This window comes from Enhydra lutris, unplaced genomic scaffold, assembly GCF_002288905.1.
Source record: "Enhydra lutris kenyoni isolate GAN:26980312 unplaced genomic scaffold, ASM228890v2 scaffoldscaffold39, whole genome shotgun sequence".
Classification (NCBI taxonomy): Eukaryota; Metazoa; Chordata; class Mammalia; order Carnivora; family Mustelidae; genus Enhydra; species Enhydra lutris.
In genome coordinates this window covers 16,881,356-16,902,291 of record NW_019154123.1, presented here as the reverse complement: position 1 = coordinate 16,902,291, position 20,936 = coordinate 16,881,356, and the positions used below count along the sequence as shown (strand labels likewise).

Here is a 20,936-nt window from a genome sequence, read left to right as displayed (position 1 = left end):
GGCCAGTAATAGGATGATCCCCTAGAGATGAGGAGACAGGCTCAGAGACTGAAGGTGACTTGTCAGCTGGTCTGAGGCTGATGCACGGCCATGCTAGGATAGTCCAGGTCTCCTGACTACAGCAGCATCCGCCCCTGGAGGCAAAGGCTGCTGAGGAAAGGTGGGGAAGAGTTGAAGGAGGCCTAGGGGCCCACTCGGCATACTCTATATGTAGAAAGAAGACCAGAAAACCTTGTGAGGAAAACAGGCTCTTTGGTTCTCCTTGTCTAGGTATTTGAAGGTATTCTGGGTTGAATTGTGACCCTGCAAATTTCCGTGTTGAAATCCAAATCCCCAGTACCTCAGAATGTCACCTTACTTGGAAACAGAGTCATTACAGATGTCATTAATTAAAGATGAGGTCCCACTAGAGTAGTGGGGCCCCTAATCCAATATGACTGGTGTCCTGATAAAAACCACACACATGCACACATACATACACATGGAGAATGTCACATGAAGGGAAAGAAGTAGAGTGGGGTGATGTGACTACAGCCAACGAACACCAAAGATGGCCGGCAAACCACCAGAAACTAAGGGAGAAGCAAGGAGCCTCCAGAAGGAACCAACCCTACCCACACCTTGATCTTGAACTTCTAGCCTCTAGAACTGTGAGACAATAAATTGCTATTGCTTAAGCCACCTAGTTTGTGGTACTTTGTTATGGCAGCCCTAGCAGACTCGTAGAGGTCTATGGGGTTCATGCATGATCATACTAAAAGAGAAAGAGTACAGTTAGAATTATTGTAAATGGTTACAAGTTTACTTAGGTAGGTTGTAAAGAAAATACTCTTTAAATCTTTATATCGAAAGAACAAACTTAAAATGATTTAGTAATGTCAGAATTAAATTAAAAGAATGAATATGATCTCATAGCTTCAGAAAGAAAGAATTCTCGACATCAGTCACTCAGGGGCCCAGTGGTGGAAGCAGCTCCCCACTAAGCTTCATTTGTACCGCAAAAGCCTGGTGGATCATCATAAACTGCTACTTAAAAGGCAGTGAGTGACCTTAAATATTAGCAGACAAGTGACTTCCAGCAAAGGGAAACCAGGACACTCTGGGACAACCTGGTATTTTCAGAAAATGAAGATGTTTTCAAACGTTTCAGGGTGGGCATTAGAAGATGCTGGCCCCTGGCAACATAACTGTACTCACTGGGGTGCCCACAGGAAGTAACAATGACAAGGATCTGGAACAACTTGAGTCTGGGAGACGGAACCCCTAGATGACCCCACTCATTAAATAATAGGAGAGGCCTCAATTGCCAAAATGCTAACAAACCAGGTCACTGTGTAATAATCAAGGGGGAGTGAATTGTGAACAGCTAAACAAGGCAACAAAGGACACCGAGCTCCTACTTCATTCTAGAGAAATACACTAGGTTGTAAGGAACTAAGGCCCATGTAAAAAGTGAGGACTTAAAGTTCCCCTTGAGGTAGCAGACATTGATCTTAAAAATGAACCTAGCAAACTAAATGTACATTTGGTTTAAATATCTTAAGCGATATAAGTGTATTTCATATCTGATAGAAATTTAATTGGTTACAAAACAAAACCCAGATTCTGTAACTTCAATTTGTCTTAAATTTATATTATTTTTTTTCTTTCTGATAAGTTGCCCCCAACCCTTAAAAGCGTTTTTTTAATATAGAAACCAGAAAGAAATATATTTTTGTCCACAGTAATAATGCTTTTGCAACACATCTAATTGTAGATATGCTAATAAGTTCTGAAATCATTATAATTTGTTTGTTTAACATGTTTATAACATTTAGGAACCATTTATACTGAAGCATTTGGGAGAGTGTGATTACATTTGAAATGGATATTGCAGTGGCTAAGTGAATTGAGTTATTAAATTATTAAAATTTGTTTCATTTTATTAATTAATAAATACAAATTGTTACTGTTTAGAAAATTTGTTTAGTAGATTTATAGACTGAACAAACTAAACACTAAACAAAGTTCAAGTAATGGAAATGGTTTTTGTATAGAAACTCTCCTATTCCATTAAGGGTCTTGTCATCACCCATCTCTAGATATAGGGAAATTTTCAGGCCAGAACCATCTGCCCTGGCCAGGAGATGGCTCACATGAGTCTTCATCCAGCACTTACCAAACACTGTCATATGCCTCACAAAGGCCACATCCCCCACACCATCCTGCAGACACCTGAGGAACAAGACAGTAGTCGTTAGGCCAGTCCCCATGATTTGCTCTGCCCTGACCACTGGCTCACAGGGCTTTGCCCACAGTTTCCCAGGCTTCAGTGTGTCCTCAGAGGCCATGGACCTAGCTGAGGAGCCTTTATACCTCCACAGCCAACCTGAGTCTGAAGCAGGCAGGAGCTCTGTAAGCCATAACTCAGGTAACTCTGGGGGCGGGGAGTGATAAGAGGGCAAGACCTTCACCTTCCCCTTCAAAGGCAACCTAAAGCAACTAGTTTTTGTTTTTGTTTTAATAAAGGCTTAAAGCCTAATACGGAGGATAATCCAGGATAGCCTTGGATTCCTGGACTGTTTGGTTCTGCTTTTGAGCAGTAGCCTTGTCTCTTGTACCCCTCTGCAGGGGCTGAGGAGGTAGGGAGAGGCAGGCACATGTCCATGACATAGGGAGATGCTCAGGGAGAGAGAAGCAAGCTGGGAGGTCCTGGCCTTTGGCCCAGCTGGAAATCCAAACCTGTGTCTGTGAATCCCAGAGTCCCAGATACAGTTTTGTCCCTTCAGCCCTCCTTGGTCCAGGAGGGTAACACACAGACCCTAGGCCATAGAGAGAGAAGATGGGCTCCCACACAGTAGACTGCTCCTCAGGATGGTTAGGAGTGAGAGCACGCCATGGGAGGCACTCAGGACCCTGGGTTTCACACTGACACCCCAGGTGGTCTGGGCAGGCTCTGTGTCCACTTCCTGTACCTTAGTTTCCCTGGCATCAGAGTGAGGAGGAATGGGGGGTGTTCCCACTCACTTGAAGGCACCAGCGTAGCCGAAGTATGGTTCTTGGAAGGAGCAGGCACACTTGTTTGTCCCTTTCCCCGCACACAGTTGACACAGCTTGGGGAATACCTCCCTGTTCGCACAGGGGACACAGCTGCCAGAGAAGATCTTGGCCATTTCTGCTGTGGCTGCTTAACAGAGACATAAGGAACCTCAGAGCATGAATTGGCTGGGGACCTCCAGGTTGCATGTGTGTGAGCGAGTGGCCTTATATGAGAGCCCAAGAGGTGGAACACACTTCCCAGGACCATTCTGAGGAAGCAGATGTGCAGAGGTGGCCGACAGTGCCCATGGCTGAGGAAGTGGATGGCCCAGGGTGTTCAGACATCACACTGACGTGTGGGCCTGGGGCCCCAGCCCACCAGATGTTTTCTAGCTTGCCCACTCAAGACACAATGGTGGCTGAACTACACGGAACCAAGCTGCAATCCCTGTTAACTCACCCTGTTAACTCACCACCACGGAGGCTCTAGGTGTGGCAGGCAGAACCCCAGACACTGGGGACTCTGAACATCCTTCCTTACCTCAGGGCATGATCCCATCCAGCCTTCTCCCCTTTGGCACCAGGGGCTGTGGTAGTTTATGGGGATTCCTCTTCTAGGAATCCATGGAAGGGGGTTGGGGTAACTTGCCTGGTAGTGGGTAAGGGGGTGTGCCAACAGCCACCTCACAAACTGTCACACAGACATCCAGCACTGTCTGACACTGAAGCAAGGGAGACCCCAAGAAAGGGCACACGGGGTCAGAGCTGTGGCCCAGGCTATAGCACTCCATCTGACCCCAGCAGCCTGTTGTCCTATTATAGACAAAACATGAATGCTGCAGAGCTGGCAGGCCTCAAAAGCACAGAAAGACTTTGTAATCATCTTCCAAAGGCTAAAGAGGCACCCTAGGCTCCCTTGGCTCTTCATAACTGAACAAGAAGTACACACAAAAGAAATCATGGCTCCAGTCCACTCCTCTCTTCTTGGCTCCATCCCAAGCCCTTACCCCAGGCACAAAGGCCGACTGCTGATGGTGTGGCTGTAATTCCCAGTAAGCCTTCCTGGGAAGCCAGAAGGGAATTGTCCTTTCTCATGAGCCTCAGTGACCTTCCTTGTCAAGCCAAACTGCTGGGGTTACAATGAGTTCGGGGCTGTCAGGAGATCAGACACCAAGGTACCCTTGCTGAGAGAAGACTCAGCTCTCAGTTCCCAAGGGTTGCTGCTGCAACAAACCTAGCTGATCACACTTAAAGCAGGCTGTCCTCACCCCATCTCGCAGTTCCTGAAACTAATATGCCGGATAGTGGTTGTATGGCCCCACTGCAATCCCTGCGGGCGACTGGAGTAGGAGTCCTGCCGGAAGGCACCCAGCCTCAGCCAGCTTACCTTCTTCAACAGAGTCAGAAGGAAGAAGTATCCGGATGGGGAGGTACCACCCAGCAGACCATCCTAGGCCCGAGTGGCAGGACTTCTTGCCTTGGAGCTGTTGCAGCTGGAAGTCACTGCCCTTCTCCACCACAGCCACAGCATAATGCAAGGTTTGTGACTCTGCAAAAGAGCAGAGAGAAAGAAGGGCCAAAGGAAGATACCACAGTCACTAGCTAATCTTCCAGAGGGCGTGCAATGGGCAACTTTAGGGAAATCCTAGGGTCTCCACCATCCCCTGATGAACAGGTAGACAAAGAAAAGAAAAAAGCCTTTGATTAACAGGATAGGGGGAAGTCCCTTATTAAGGCAATAAATGCTAGTGTCTTTCTGCCAGCCCCTCCAAGCCAGTGGAGACATGGGGGTGGGGGCCCCCAGCTATTATAGGGCCTGCAGGGCATTCTGAGGAAGATCTTCAACTCCCAGTCATTGTGACGTTACTATTTCTCCCCAAAGGCTTTTCTCCCTTCTTGGCTTCTCCGTCTGCAGCCCAGACACAGTGGTGAAGGTCTGAGAGGAAGGATGCAGGGGTACCCTGGGATTTTGCCAGGGCTCTGCAAATAGGAGTCCGATTGAGGTGGGCTGTGCTCACGCACACACTGATGACACTAATGGGCAAGAACAGGGAGGAGGCAAAACCTTATTCTTCGACTCCCCCCCACCAAACCTCTCTTGACGGCATTCACAAACCCATGTTCTGTAGCACCTGCAGGGGACTCAGCACCGGGAAGAGCCTGTCCAGGTCTGTGTGTCTCCAGAGATGGGCCTCCCAATGGCGCAGCCCCACAGGTAGGTGATGGACCCCAGAAAGCCCTGCCCCCCCTTATCCAGCAGCACCAAGGGCACTTCCATTAGGATGCACACCGCTCATAGCTTCCCAGGGAGAGTCAACATTCCAACCCTTATGGGTCAGTGTAGATGACAGCCTCCTTTGATCCAAAGAGCTCCAGCAATTCTGTTCCCTTCAGATGAAATGTTGGCAGAGACCCTGCCTTCTCCCCCATAGCTGCAGTGTCAAATCAGAGACCTGGGGCCCCAGGAAGAACGCACCAATGTTTGACCCATGGAATTCGGCCACGACAGGCTTCAGATTGAAGGGGGGCAGCCCTGCTTCAAGCACCAAACCTGCTTCAAGAGTCACAGCATCTGCTTCATTGGCCTGAAATAGAAGAGACCAGACCATGAAGGGAGCCCTAACCTAGCCCTCTGCCAGGGATGACTGACCCAGAAATATTGCATGGGTCAGACCTCCTTCCCTCCCTAGTGTCTGCTTGAATGTCACCTTCCCAGCGAGGCTCTCTCCAGCCACATCTTAAAACTACCACTTCATGTATGAATGCTGGACTCCTCTTTGTTTTTTCCTTAGCCCTTATCAACCACCTAAGAAGTTTTCATTGTTTACTGCTTGCCCTTCTCTTTGGAATGTAAGCTCTACCAGGGTGGGGACACTTGCGTGTGTGTGCGTGTGTGTGTGTGTGTGTGTGTGTGTGTGTGTGTGTGTTTTCCTGCTGAACTTTCCTGCTGTACCCAGAGAAGCACCTACTACACGTAAGCGCTCAATAAATGTTTACTGAGTAAGCGAATGAGTGAATTATTGAATATTTCTATCCATAAGAAGTCGGGGTTTGCACTCACAGATCTGGATTCCCTCTTCAAGTATTTGTCAGCCCAGCATTCCTCCCTTCTTGTGAGAAGCAGCCACCTCACAGCCTCTTCTCAGAAATGACATTGGATCATTTCCCAACCCATCATGGAAATCATTTTTTAAATTCATTTATTAATTGACATTTGATACCACCTTACACCACTTAGAATGGCCAGAATTAGCAAGACAGGAAACAACATGTGTTGGAGGGGATGTGGAGAAAGGGGAACCCTCTTACACTGTTGGTGGGAACAGTGTGGAGATTCCTCAAGAAATTAAAAATAGAGCTTCCCTATGACCCTGCAATTGCACTACTGGGTATTTACCCCAAAGATACAGATGGAGTGAAAAGAAGGGCCATCTGTACCCCAATGTTCATAACAGCAATGGCCATGGTCGCCAAACTGTGGAAAGAACCAAGATGCCCTTCAACGGACGAATGGATAAGGAAGATGTGGTCCATATACACTATGGAGTATTATGCCTCCATCAGAAAGGATGAATACCCAACTTTTGTAGCAACATGGATGGAACTGGAAGAGATTATGCTGAGTGAAATAAGTCAAGCAGAGAGAGTCAATTATCATATGGTTTTACTGATTTGTGGAGCATAACAAATAGCACGGAGGACAAGGGGAGTTAAAGAGGAGAAGGGAGTTGAGGGAAATTGGAAGGGGAGGTGAACCATGAGAGACTATGGACTCTGAAAAACAATCTGAGGGTTTTGAAGGGGCGGGGGGTGGGAGGTTGGGGGAACCAGGTGGTGGGTATTGGAGAGGGCATGGATTGCATGGAGCACTGGGTATGGTGCAAAAACAATGAATACTGTTACGCTGAATAGAAATAAAATTTTTTAAAAATGTAACATTTGAAGTAAAAAATATGACATTTGAAGTAACCTAGGCTTTTTCTGAATTTAGTGTTGCATTTCAATATACTTGCCTCCTTTTTCCCTATCCCATCTTTTTCTTACGTATGTATTCATACTTATGTATTTATGTTTATATATAATTAATATATATGGGTTGCATGTATCAGAAACCAACTTAAATTCACTTGAGAAAAGGAGGGAGTTAGTATAAAGGTAAAAGGAAAAGAAGGCCACTGGGCCTAGTGAACACTGTCAAGGTCAGAAGCAATTAGAGTCAGAGGTTTCAGTTTACACCCATGGGCTCCAGGTCATGCCTGAGGTTCCAGATTGTTCTTGCTCTTCCTCCACTTTACATACATCTTCCCTTCCTGGCTGCCTCCTCCTCAAGCTCCAAGAGCAGTTGCAAAGAGAGTAGTGCCACAGAAAGTGTTTAACCTGCTCCCACAATTGTATAAGGTCTAATTCTTGTAACAAATCATTCCCCCCACTCATTGATGAATTAGAGAAAAATAAATAAAAGTTTGTGTGCATGTTTATGCCCCCTACTGAATACTTCCAGAGTGTTTTCCAGAAATAACACAGAATTTATCATTTATAATGCCAATAGCAATATACCCTACTGTCACAGAAACCTACCAGCAAAAAATGCTATCATTTAAGAGAAGTTATTACATTTCTAGGTAAAAACTGTTACCTTAAGAAATGGCTCTATTTGCACTTATTTGCATTTTATTATTAAAAAGGATGAACACGGGGCACCTGGGTGGCTCAGTGGTTTAAAGCATCTGCCTTTGGCTCAGGTCATGATCTCAGGGTCCTGGGATTGAGCCCCACATCGGGCTCTCTGCTCAGCAGGGAACATGCTTCCCCTCTCTCTCTGCCTGCCTCTCTGCCTACTTGTGATCTCTCTGTCAAATAAATAAATAAATAATCTTTTGAAAAAAATTTTTAAAAAAGGATGAACACTTTTCCCTTGTTGTTTATATTATTTATTACTTGTAATTTCTGTGAGTGGCTTGATTATAGCTTATTATTCTTAAGCATTTCTTATATATTTAAATGACATTTTTATCTAGTTTTTGCCCTAGCTGGTTTGTCATAGCTGATGTGAATATATTTTCATATGCTTAAGGCTTTAAATTTTTTTTTGTCAGAGATCTATAATTTCTACATTTCCAAGTTTATCTACCTCTGTGATTTATCTTGTAATGTCTATCTTTATCAGTCAAATTGAGTCAAACTGAGATCTTGTTTTGGTAAATGAATTAAACATTTCACTTGATTTTCCTTGTTAAAAGGAAACTTTAACTGTTTTTTTAGCTGTTGTCTAGCTAAAGAATCTTTTCTTTAGCCATTTGTTTAGAAAGTTTACTTTATCATATATAAATCTACATAAATCCACGTGTATCTTACTTAAATTTATTAAACCTAGAGCCCTAGTGCCCTGATGTTGGGTATTGATCATAGTTGACATCTGCCTCATATCACATAGACAAGGAGATGGATGAATGTATGTAAAGAAAGCTGCAAATATGCAAATTTTGTTCTCTTCCAGATCTCTTACATCTACACGAGGACCCTAGTCTCTGTAACATGGCTACTTAAATATTTTTCAAGTTTCAAGTAGGTTTCATCCACTCCCATGCTAATTTTCTTTTTCATAATACTATTTATTTTCTCATCCATGTGCTTTTTCTTAGGATTTTTATAATTATTCAATTGATTCTTTTAAAAAAACTGTATTTTGATGAAAATTATATTAAACTTATTATGTGGCAAGTTATACAAGTATATGATATTTAGTCTTCCCATTTAGGAATATGACATATATTTTAATTCATTGATAAATGTTTTTTGTTTGTCCTAACTTTTGTATTATAACAATCTTGCAGATCTCTCCTATGATTTTTCTCCTGAAATGTTTTTTTTTGTTGTTGTTGTTGTTTTTAAATATTGTATTTATTTATTTGACAGAGAGACACAGCGAGAGAGGGAACACAAGCAGGGGGAGTGAGAGAGGGAGAAGCAGGCTTCCCACCAAGCCGGGAGCCCGATGCGGGGCTCGATCCCAGAATCCTGGGATCATGACCTGAGCCGAAGGCAGATGCTTAACGACTGAGCCACCCAGGTGCCCCTGAAATGTTTTTCTATTATATTATAGTAGACTATGTTATAGTATAATAGAATTATAGTATATTGTTTTAAATGAAAATGAGTTGTAATTTTGGGCTACTTTCCGCCAAACTAATGACCGCTGATATACAAAAATGACATTGTGATATGTTAATTAAATTTAATTTATTAAATTTATATAACCTATTCACAATTAGAGTAATATTTTCCTTGATCCCACTGTACATTCCAGGCATGCAAATGTCTGAAGATATGGATATTTTATTTGTTTCTTTCTATCCAATATGCATTTTATTATTGCTGGGAAATTCCAAAAACAATGTTAAGTAATAAGGGTAAAACTACAACTTTTTGTTTATTTCTGACTCTTTATGGATTTTCCAGTGCAGTCTGGCTTTGCTTTATTACAGGCATTTTCAATGAATCCTTCTTTATTAGTTGTTTAATTACTATTATTGTTTTTACTATTAATGAATGTTGAGCACCTATATTATTTTTCTACACACAGTCCCGGTACTTTCAGGTCTTCAGCTTATTTCTTTCTCCTCTAAAGCACGGTCTAGTTCTTGTGGGAAAAAAGTTGTTCTGAAGCAATAAACAATAACAAGCACAGAGAAAGGAAGTATGAATTTTCTTCCACTCTCCTGTTGGCAGCTGCAACTTACCATAATGGCCTTGATACATTCGAGGTGAGAGTTTCTCTTCACACAGGTGATGTGGGGACCATCCACTGGAAGGACTCTTTTCATATTGGCAGTGAAACTGGAGCACTTACTGGCTTCATGATCTGAGATGGTGCACCACCTCACAGTTTCCCCAGGGACAGCCAGACACAGCCCTAGGGGTCAGAGGCCAGAACTGTAAGGCACCCACAGCACTCATCTTTCTCTGCTGGTAGAAGAGGTGAAAGGTAAAGGGTTCGTTGAGTGGGGTAGACAAAAATTGGGTTAGCTGCATGGCTCATGTTAATTCTCAACTTCTATTTCACTGATTATGCCATCCCCCTTGGAGAAAAAAGCCAAAAGCATCCCCCAAAAGTTAAACACAGAATTACCATATGACCCAGAAATCCCACTCCTCAGTATATATCCTAAAGAATTGAAAATGGGTACTCTAATATACATACACAAATATTCATAGCAGTACTATTCACACTGGTCAAAAAGGCAGAAACAACCCAAATGTACATCAGTGGATGAATGGATAAACAAAATCTGGTCTATCCAACCTGTGAAATATTGTTCTGCCAGAAAAAGAATGAAGTCCTGCTATATGTTACACATTGGTGAACCTCAAGATTAATATGTTAAAGGAAAGAAACCAGATATGAAAGGCAATACATTGTACGATTCCACTCACATGAACTATCTAGAATAGGCAAATCTATAGACACAGAAAACAAATTGGTGGTTGCCAGGGGCTGGGGGAGAAGGGAATGGGTACTGACTGCTTAATGGGTACAGGATTTTCTTTTGGGGTGATGAAACTGTTTTGGACCTAGACAGAAATGGTAGTCCACACAACACTGTGAGTATACTAAATGCCACTGAATTGTACACTTTTAAATAATTGATTTGATGTTAGTGAATGTCACCTTGGGGAAAAAAAGATGAAAGAAACCTATGGGAAGGAATCTTGAGCCTACTGAATTAGTCTTTCTTTTGACATTGGATACTCTAATCTTACATGATATTAAATGCTGGGGCATTTAATTCAGTGCATGTTTATTTCACTGGCATTTTGAGCTATAGTAATAAGCATAGAGAATATTACAAAGGTAAAATGCTCTTCACAAATCTGTAGTATTTGAGCCAAAAGTTATTTTAAATAAAATATAGAAGATGAAAGTTACAACAGTAGCAGCTCCTCGTTTTTGATGAAGTCCAGTATATTTGAACTACCCAAGTCTGTCGGACTCCAAAATCCGTACTGCCTTTTAACTCTAAGTAGGAAATATGAAAAGAAATGGGACAGGAAATGCCAAATTACCTTAGACAGAATCCCACTCGAAAGACAGAATGACAAATGGAGCCCCTCAACCCTATCTGAAAAAGCTTTCCATAGCAGCAGCCCAGGGAAGGGAGAGCAAGCTATGGAACGGAACTCCAGAGGCCATGTGCCCTTGTGCAGAACAGAAACATTTGGAGTATTAGGAAGTAATAAAGATTAGAGCAGAAATAAATGATACAGAAACTTAAAAAAAAATCAATAAAACCAGGAGCTATTTCTTTGAAAGAAAAATCAAAAAAAATAATAAACCTCTAGCCAGACTTATCACGAAAAAAAGAGAAAGGACTCAAACAAAATCACAGATTAGAGAGAAAAATAATAACCAACACGGCAGAAATACAATCATAAGAGAGTATTTTGTGAAAAACTATGGGACACCTGCGTGGCTCAGTTGGTTAGGCTACTACTGCCTTTGGCTCTGGTCATGATCCTGGAGTCCTGGGATCGAGTCCCTTGTCGGGCTCCCTGCTCTGTGGGGAGCCTGCTTATCCCTCTGCCTGCTGCTCCCCCTGCTTGTACTCTCTCTCTCTCTTTCTCTGACAAATAAATAAATAAAATATTTTTTAAAAAAAGAAAAGAAAAACTATATACCATCAAATTGGACAACCTAGAAGAAATGGATAAATTCCTAGAAACAGATAACTACCAAAACTGAAACAGGAAGAAATAGAAAACTTGAACAGACTGTTAACCGGCAAAGAAATTGAATTTGTGATTAAAAACTCCCCCAAAACAAAAATCCAGGACCAGATGGCTTCACAGGTGAATTCTACCAAACAATTAAAGAAGAGATAGTACCTAGAACAGGCCAATATCCCTAATGAACATAGATGCAAAAGTTCTGAATAAAATACTAGCAAACCGAATTCAACAACACATTAAAACAATCATTCACCACAATCAAGTGGGATTTATTCCTGGGTACAAATGTGCAATACTTGCAAATCAAGCTATGAGAAATGATATATCATATCAACAATAGAAAGGATAAAAACTATATGACCATTTCAAAAGATGCAGAAAAAGCATTTGACAAGTACAACACCCATTCATGATAAAACAAAACAAAACATCCTCAACCAGAGGCTTGGGTGTCTCAGTCAGTTAAGCATTTGTCTTTGGCTCAGGTCATGATCCCAGAGTCCTGGGACTGAGTCCTGCATTGGGCTCCTGCTCAGCAGGAAGCCTATTTCTCCCTCTGTCTGCCACTCCCCCTGCTTGTGTTCTTTCTTCCCACTTCTCTCTCTCTGACAAATAAATAAATAAGAATCTCAAGAAAAAAAAAAAAACCTGAACAAAGTAGTTTGAGAGGGAACGTGCCTTAACATAATACAGGCCATTTATGAAAAACCTACAGCTAACTTCATCCTTAATGGGGAAAAACAGAGCTTTTTCTCTAAGGTCAGGAACAAGACCAGGATTTCCACTCTCAGGACTTTTATTCAACATAAAACTGGAAGTCCTAGCCACAGCAGTCAGACAGCAAAAAGAAACAGAGAGCATCCAAATTGGTAAGGAAGAACTAAAACGGTCACTATTTGCAGATGACATGATACTATATATAGAAAACCCTAAAGCTTCCACCAAAAAAACTGCTAGACCTGGTAAACAAATTCAGTAAAGTCACAGGATACAAAATCAATGTACAGAAATCTGTTGTATTTTTATACACCAATAATGAAGCAGCAGAAAGAGATGTTAAGAAAACAATCCCATTTATAATTGCACCCAAAATAATAAGATACCTAGGAATAAACCTAATCAAAGAGGTAAAAGATCTGTACTCTGAAAACTATAAAACACTGATTACAGAAATTGAAGATGACACAAAGAAATGGAATGCTCATGGATTGGAAAAATAGATATTGTTAAAATGTCTGCACTACCCAAAGCAATCTACACATTTAATGCAATACCTTTCAAAATACCAACAGCATTTTTCACAGAACTAGAACAAACAATCCTAAAATTTGTGTGGAACCACAAAAGACCCCCAGGAGCCAAAGCAATCTTGAGAAAGAAAAGCAGAACAGGAGGCATCACAATTCTGGACTTCAAGTTATATTACAAAGTTGTAGTAATCAAAATAGTATGGTATTGGCACAAAAATGGACACACGGATCAATGGAACAGAATAGAAATAAACCCATAATTATGTGGTCAATTAATCTTTGACAAAGCAGGAAAGACTATATAATGGGAAAAAGATGCTCTTTTTTTTTTTTTTTTTTTAAAGACTCTATCCATCTGTTTGACAGACAGAGACCACAAGCAGGCAGAAAGGCAGGCAGAGAGAGAGAGGAGGAAGCAGGCTCCCTGATGAGCAGAGAGCCCAATGCGGGGCTCGATCCCAGGACCCTGGGATCACGACCTGAGCCGAAGGCAGAGGCTTTAACCCACTGAGCCACCCAGGCACCCCAAAAGATGTTCTTTGTAACAAATGGTGATGGGAAAACTGAAGAGCAACATGCAAACGAATGAAACTGGAGCACCTTCTCACACCACACACAAACACAAATTCAAAATAGATTAAAGACCTAAACATGAGACCTGAAACCATAAAAATCCTAGAAGAGAACATAAGCAATAACTACTTTGTCATCAGCCATAGCAACTTCTTCTCATACGTCTTCTGAGGCAAGGGAAACAAAAGCAAAAATAAACTACTGAGACTACATAAAAATAAAAGGCTTCTGCACAGAGAAGGAAACAATCAACAAAACTAAAAGGCAACCTATGGAATGGGAGGAGATATTTGCAAATGACATATCTGATAAAGGGTTAGTATCCAAAATCTATAAAGAACTTATACAACTCTACACCCCAAAACCAAACAATCCGATTAAAAAATGGGCAGAAGGGGCACCTGGGTGGCTCAGTTGGTTAAGCTTCTGCCTTCAGCTCAGGTCATGATCCCTAGGTCCTGAGATTGGGTCCAGCATCCAGCTCCCTGCTCAGCAGGGATGCTGCTTCTCCCTCTCTCACTTCCCCTGCTTGTGTTCTCATTCTGTGTGTGTGTGTGTGTGTGTGTGTGTGTGTGTGTGTGAAATAAATAAATAAATAAAATCTTTTAAAAAATGGACAGAAGACATGAACAGACATTTCTCTAAAGAAGACATCCAGATGGTCAACAGACACATGAAAAGATGCTCAACAGCACTCATCAGCAGGGAAATGCAAATCAAAACTACGAGGAGATACCAACTCACACCTGTCAGAAGGATTATAATAAAAAACACAAGAAACAACAAGTGTTGGCGGGGATGTGGAGTAAAAAGGACACTTGTGCAGTGTTGGTAGGAATGCAAACTGGGGCAGCCACTGTGGAAAACAGTTTGGAGTTTCCTGAAAAAAGTTAGAAATAGAACCACCCTACAATCCAGCGATCATACCACTGGGTATCTACCCAAAGAATAAAAGAACACTAATTCAAAGGGATACATGCTCTCCTATATTTAAGGCAGCATTATTTACAACAGCCAAGATATGGAAGCAGCTCAAGTGTCCATTGATTGAGGAATGGATAAATAAGATGAGATAGATAGATAGGTAATGGAATATTATTCAGCCATAAAAAGAATGAACCCCTTTAACAGAATGAAATCTTGCCATTTGCAAGGACATGGATGGAGCTAGAGTATAAAGCTAAGCAAAATAAATCAGTCAGAGAAAGACAAATACCATATGACTTCATTTGAATGTGGAATTTAAGGAAGAAAACAAACACGCAAAGGGGAAAAAATGAGAGAGAGAAACAGACTCTTAATTGTAGAGAACAATCTGCTGGTTATCAGAGGAGATGGGTGGGGGATGAATGAAATAAATAATGGGAACTAGGGAGTACACTTATGGTCATGAGCACTAGATGACGTGTGGAATTGTTCAATCAATATATTGTACAAATAAAATCTTGAAAGACATTATTTGAAACTCTCTGAAATGAAGCTCAGAGAGAGAAAAAAAAGAGAGACTGAAAAAACCAATAAAAAGAGCATAAGTGACTTTTCACACAATGTCAAGTGATCTAACATACACGTAAATGCAATCCTAGGGGAAAAGGGGAAAGGGTCCTGAAAAAATACACGAAGAACAATTTGCCCAAAGCTTTTCTGGGCAATGTTAAGAAATGTTAAGAAAATGTTGAGAAAACTACAAACTCATAGTTCTAGAGCAACCAGATAAAAGAGACAAATTAAGTACAGAGGAACAAAGATAATAAATATCACAGACTTTTTGTCAGAAAAATATCATAGGCTTTTTGTCTATGACTTGTGTGGACAAGTCATAGACAAAGGAATAATACCATCAAAGTGTTAAAATAAAAATAACCTGCCAACCGGGGTGCCCGGGTAGCTCAGTTGGTTAAGCATCTAACTCTTGATTTTGGCTCAGGGTAATGATTTCAGGGTCCTGAGATCAAGCTCCACATAGGGTTCCAGCTCTGCCCCTCTCCTCTCCCTCACACTCTGTCTCTAAAATATATAAAATCTTTTAAAAAAATAAGCAAATAAATAAAATAAAGCAGGAAGGCCAGAAGCAGAAGTTCTCACACCTTACCACTCCTTGTCAATTGCAAACCCCAACAGGAAGGGAGGTACCCTGCATTCCTAACAGGAAGAAACATATACTTTACTACCTCAGCAGGAGGAAGAGATTTTCTCTACGCCAAGCACAGCCCAGCCGATAAGAGACTGTCACAACTTGGCCACTGAAAACCCACTATGCTCAAAATTTCCAGTTTTCTCCAATGGTCTTCTTGTTTGTAATAGCACCTTCCAACTATCCCCTTTCTTTCTCTCTCTTTAAAACAAAATAAAACAAAACAAAACAAACAAACAAACAAAAACAAAAACAAAATCTCCTGTCTTTTGTTCTCTAGTCTTGCCTATGGTTTTGCCACAGCTTACATGCCCTGAAATATGATTTTCTGCTATTCCCAAATTAACCCATTTTTCCTGGTAAAATAACTGAGAGTGGTGGGTTAACACTTCTGAAAATGATCTATATATTAGATGAAACCTCAAAAATATTTCAAGACTAAACTCACTTTCTATAGTAATTGACAAGCCAATTCAAAAATGTGTATGTATACACAAAGTATCTAAATGGCCAAACCAACCCTGAAGTAGTACCATATAGTTGAAGGGCTCATTCCACCTGATTTCTAGACTTACTATAAAGCTACTGTAATCAAGACAGTGTGATATTGGCACAAGGAGAAACATACAGCTTAACAGAACAGAACGGAGAGTCTAGAAAGTAACCCACATTTATAGGGTCAGCAGATTTCCAACAAAGCTGCTAAGGTAATTCAGTGGAGAAAGAATATCCTTTACGAAGAAGACAAGTCCTGGGAATGCCTGGGTGGCTGTAAGCATCTGCCTTCAGCCCAGGTCATGATCCCATGGTCCTGGGATGGAGTCCCTCATCCGGCTTTTTGCTTAGTGGGGAACCTGCTTCTCCCTCTGCTCAATGCTCCCCCTGCTTGTGCTCTCTCTCTCTCTCTCTGTCAAATAAATAAAATCTTAAAAACAAAAACAAGTCCTGGAATAACTGGATATTCATGTGAGAAAAATGAATTTCAACATTTACTTGAACCATACACAAAAGCTACAAATGTATCATAGACCAAAACAGAAAAGCTGAAGCTATAACAAATGTAGTCATCCGGCATGTGTACCCGAATGTTTATAGCAGCAATGTCCACAATAGTCAAACTATGGAAAGAACCTAGATGTCCATCAACAGATGAATGGATAAAGAAGATGTGGTATATATACACAATGGAACACTATGCAGCCATCAAAAGAAATGAAATCTTGCCATTTGCAATGACATGGATGGACCTAGAGGGTATTATGCTAATCAAAATAAGTCAATCAGAGAAAGACAATTGTCATATGATCTCACTGATATGAGGAATTTGAGAGGCAGGGTGGGGGATGGTGGAGGTAGGGAGGGAAAAAATGAAACAAGATGGGACTGGGGAGGGAGACAAACCGTAAAAGACTCTATTTCACAAAACAAATTTAGGGTTGCTAGGGGGTGGGTGGGAGGGATAGGGTGGCTGGGTGCTGCACATTGGAGAGGGTATGTGCTATGGTGAGTGCTATGAATTGTGTAAGACTGATGATTCATAGACTTATACCCCTGAAGCAAATAATACATTATATGTTTAAAAAAAAAAACTTTTAAAATAAAATAAAACAAAATGTTGCAACTTTGGGGCAGCCAATTATATTTTTAGAGAGGACATAGAAAGTAATAACCAAAACATAAAAATTTGGTAAGTGAACGTGGTCAAAATGTAAAACATTCACTCTTCATAGGATGGTGTTGAGAAAATGAAAAGAATCTAAGCTACAAACTTGGAAAAAATAATTGCAATACATCTATGTGACCAAGGCTTGTATCCAGAATATATAAAGGTCTTTTAACTCAGTAATAATCCAAATAACCAAATTAAAAAATGGGACAAGATTTGAACACATAATTCATAAAAGAAGATACATGAGTGGTCAGTAAGAACATAGAAAGACGCTCAACATCATTGTTCATCAATGAAATGTGAAGTAAAACTATGGTGAAATACAACAGCAGAAATGGTTAATGTGAAAAAAACTGATAATACCAAGCGTTGGTGGGATGCAGAGGAACTGAAATTCTCCTTAAATTGCTGGCAGCAAAGTAAAATGGTACAACTACTCAACAAAGTTTGGAATTTTCTTAACTAGTTAAATATGACCCAGAAATTTTACTCCTAGAAACTTGCCCGAAAGAAATGAAAACCTGGGGTGCCTGGGTGGCTCAGTCTGGGAAGTATCTGTCTGCCTTTGGCTCAGGTCATGATCCTAGGGTCCTCAGATCAAGTCCCTGAGCAAGGAGCCTGCTTCTCTTCTGCCTGCCGCTCCCCCTGCTTCTGTGCTCTCTCTCTCTCTGACAAATAAATAAAATCTTAAAAACAAAACAAAACAAAAAAAAAACAAGAAATGGAAACATGTCTACCCAAAGATTTATACAATAAGTTCATAAGCAGCCTTATTCATAATATCCCCAAAAAGTTCATCAAGAGCTGAAGAGGTAGACAAACTGTGGTAAAGCCATACAATGGAATACGACTAATGAATAAAGAGAAACAAACTTTGATACGTGCAACAATGTGAATGAATCGCTAAACAATTGTGCTGTGTGAAGCCAGTCATGATAGACTATATACTGGGTGATTCCATTTATGTGAAACAGCAAAACTTACCTATAATGGCAGAAAGTGGGAATGATGAGGAGGAGACTTTGGGAGTGATGGAAATGTTCTATACCTTGATCATGGTGGAAGTAACATGGGCAGGTAGAGTTACCAAAATTCATTAAACTACATGTATACTTAAAATGAGTCCATTTTATCATATGTAGATTATACTTCAGTAAAAATTATTTTTTTTAAAGATTTTATTTATTTATTTGATAGTGAGAGATAGAGACAGAGCACAAGCAGGCAGAGTGGCAGGCAGAGGGAGAGAGATAAGCAGGCTCCCAGCTGAGCAGGGAGCCGGATGCCAGACTCCATCACAGGACGCTGGGATCATGACCTGAGCCAAAGGCAGCGGCTCAAGTGACTGAGCCACGCAGGCATCCCAGTAAAAATTATTTTAAAAAAGAAAGAGAAACAGAGACTACAAGCCAGCTAGCCTAAGCCGATTCAATAACACTCCATGTCAGTCATGTGACAATTTCAAGAAAGGACAGTCAGAGCCCACTGTGGATATTTCAGATGGATCCTGGGAGGGAAAAGCTGCTGGTGGCCACGTGCTCACCGCATGGAGAAATCTCATAGGCTCCAGAGAGGCTGAGGTAGGAGGGGGAGGCCAAAGTGGACATACAGACTGTTCTGAACCTTTGGTTCTTGGCTCTTGCAAGGTCTACTAATAACAAACCCCCGTCTTCTGATCTTTTTAATTTTAAACTGTTTGGTTGCCTTTCTGGTATTTGCCATCAGAAGAGCTTTTGTCAGAAGAGAACAATGAGCTTTGAAGAAAGCACATCCTAGACTCCACCCTGATCCATATCCAGTGCCCAGTGGGAAGGACCGTGGGGGTGTGGGAATGGGGGAGAGGTAGGCAGCTCTTGCCTCCGGTTTGTAAATAAAGAGCTGATTGGGAAATGAGCTTTCATTCAGTGCCCTGATATTGCCAGGAGAGGAGACAGAGGAAGAAAAACAACACACATCCTATACAGGAGGAATTGGGGAGCAACCAGGGGCCTTCACTCTGGATTTCCTGGTGGCTGAAGGTGGAACATGGCTGTCCACTACCTTTCCAGCCTTTCCCAGCCCCAGCAGATCTGGCTGTGTGGCCCCATGTGGCAGTGGTAGGCCAGGGAGGGTCCACCATGGAGCTCCTTGCCCTTCCTGCCTTGTTCTCCCCCTGCTGTCCCCAGGTTACCCCTCTCCTCCGGAAAGACACCTTACCACTCCAGAATTTATTTAAAACAGCCTCTCCCGCTCCCCCTGCGTGTGTTCCCTCTCTCACTTTTTCTCTCTCTGTCAAATGGATGAATAAAATCTTTAAAAACAAACAAACAAACAAACAAACAAACAAAAACAGCCTGAGGCCAGACAGAACCAGGACTAGAAAGAACCAACACTTGTTGAGCCTTGGGGGGGGCGGTTTTCATATGCATGAGCTCATTGACAGTGTACCACAACCTACCTTCCTTACAGTTACCCAGCTGAGAGCCCTGGGCTCCTTCTGTCCAACACAGGAAGGAGGCCCCTACATTTATGTGCAGGATTTTTACCAGTGATACTCACCTGTGTCTAGAGTTCTATCATTAGGTACATTACCTCATTCCACTTTCACAGTGTTGGTTGTGAAAAAGCAATTCCTACTGAACTAAGGAGGAAACCAGTTCAGAGAGGTCAAGGGATGGCCCAAAGTCACACAGAACCGAGTGGCAGGTGGATCCTATTCTAGGATGATTGCTTTTCCCATATGTTCCTCTACCTCTTCCTTGTGTGGTAAGGATGGGAGATGTTGTACAGTTCAAAGCAGGAAAACCCCTTCTGGTTAGATACCTGACAGGTCAAGAATACCTAACATTAAGCCCCTCCCCTGCTTAATGATAACATAGTCATGAACCCTGGGGAAAATCCCTTCTCTCCTCTGATCCTATTTCCTTGGCTGTGAACAGGAGCAACAGCTTCCAGGCCAGGTGTCATAAATCTTTTCGGGAATGGGCTAGTGAGTATTTTAGGCTTTGTGGGATATATGGTCTCTGTAGCAACTACTCAGTTCTGTCCTTGAAGCCAGAAAGCAACTGCAGGTAATACTTATCTGAATGAGCATGATTGTGTTCCAATAAAATTTTATTTATAGATTCTGAAATTTTAAATTCTTATAATTTTCATGTGTCAAAACTGTTGTTTTCTTTATCTTCTTTCAACCATTTAAAGATGTAAAAAGCCATCCTTAGCTCCCCCAGCTGTACATCAGGAAGCAAGCCAGATTTGGGCCCCTGCCCTAGGCTACAAGTTTGTTGGGTGCCTGCATGCACCACCGGGCAGAAGCACCTTGGGACCAGCCAGACCCTGGGCTGCTTCCCGACTCCTTAGACCCAGGCTGTGTGGCGTCCCTCTACGACTGACCCTCCGTGGGCACCCAGTCCGGGTCTTGGAGAGCAAGACCCCACCGGGCTCCCAGAGCGCACTCACCCAGGGTCCCTGCACACAGCAGGGCGTAGATGGCGAGTCTCATAGTCCGCTGCGGGTAGGCGACACTGACTCGCGGCTCCCCGCGCCTAAGTAGGCGGCTGTGTGTTGCGGAGGGGTATGGGTTGGG

The 20,936-nt window shown here is 42.0% G+C and overlaps 1 protein-coding gene across 1 annotated transcript in view; it reads right to left on the bottom strand.

Moving 5' to 3' along the window:
• LOC111155072 (inhibitor of carbonic anhydrase-like) overlaps positions 1 to 9,929 on the bottom strand; it is a 32,308-nt gene extending 22,379 nt beyond the window's left edge. The window contains exons 1-5 of the mRNA XM_022515107.1: positions 9,759 to 9,929; positions 5,495 to 5,603; positions 4,406 to 4,567; positions 3,007 to 3,154; positions 2,159 to 2,214 (exon numbers count right to left, since the gene is read on the bottom strand). Coding sequence (XP_022370815.1) covers positions 2,159 to 2,214; positions 3,007 to 3,154; positions 4,406 to 4,567; positions 5,495 to 5,603; positions 9,759 to 9,842 — 559 coding nt within the window. The 5' untranslated portion in view covers positions 9,843 to 9,929. The remainder of the gene's footprint in view (positions 1 to 2,158; positions 2,215 to 3,006; positions 3,155 to 4,405; positions 4,568 to 5,494; positions 5,604 to 9,758) is intronic.
• Between the last annotated feature and the right edge of the window lie 11,007 nt (positions 9,930 to 20,936).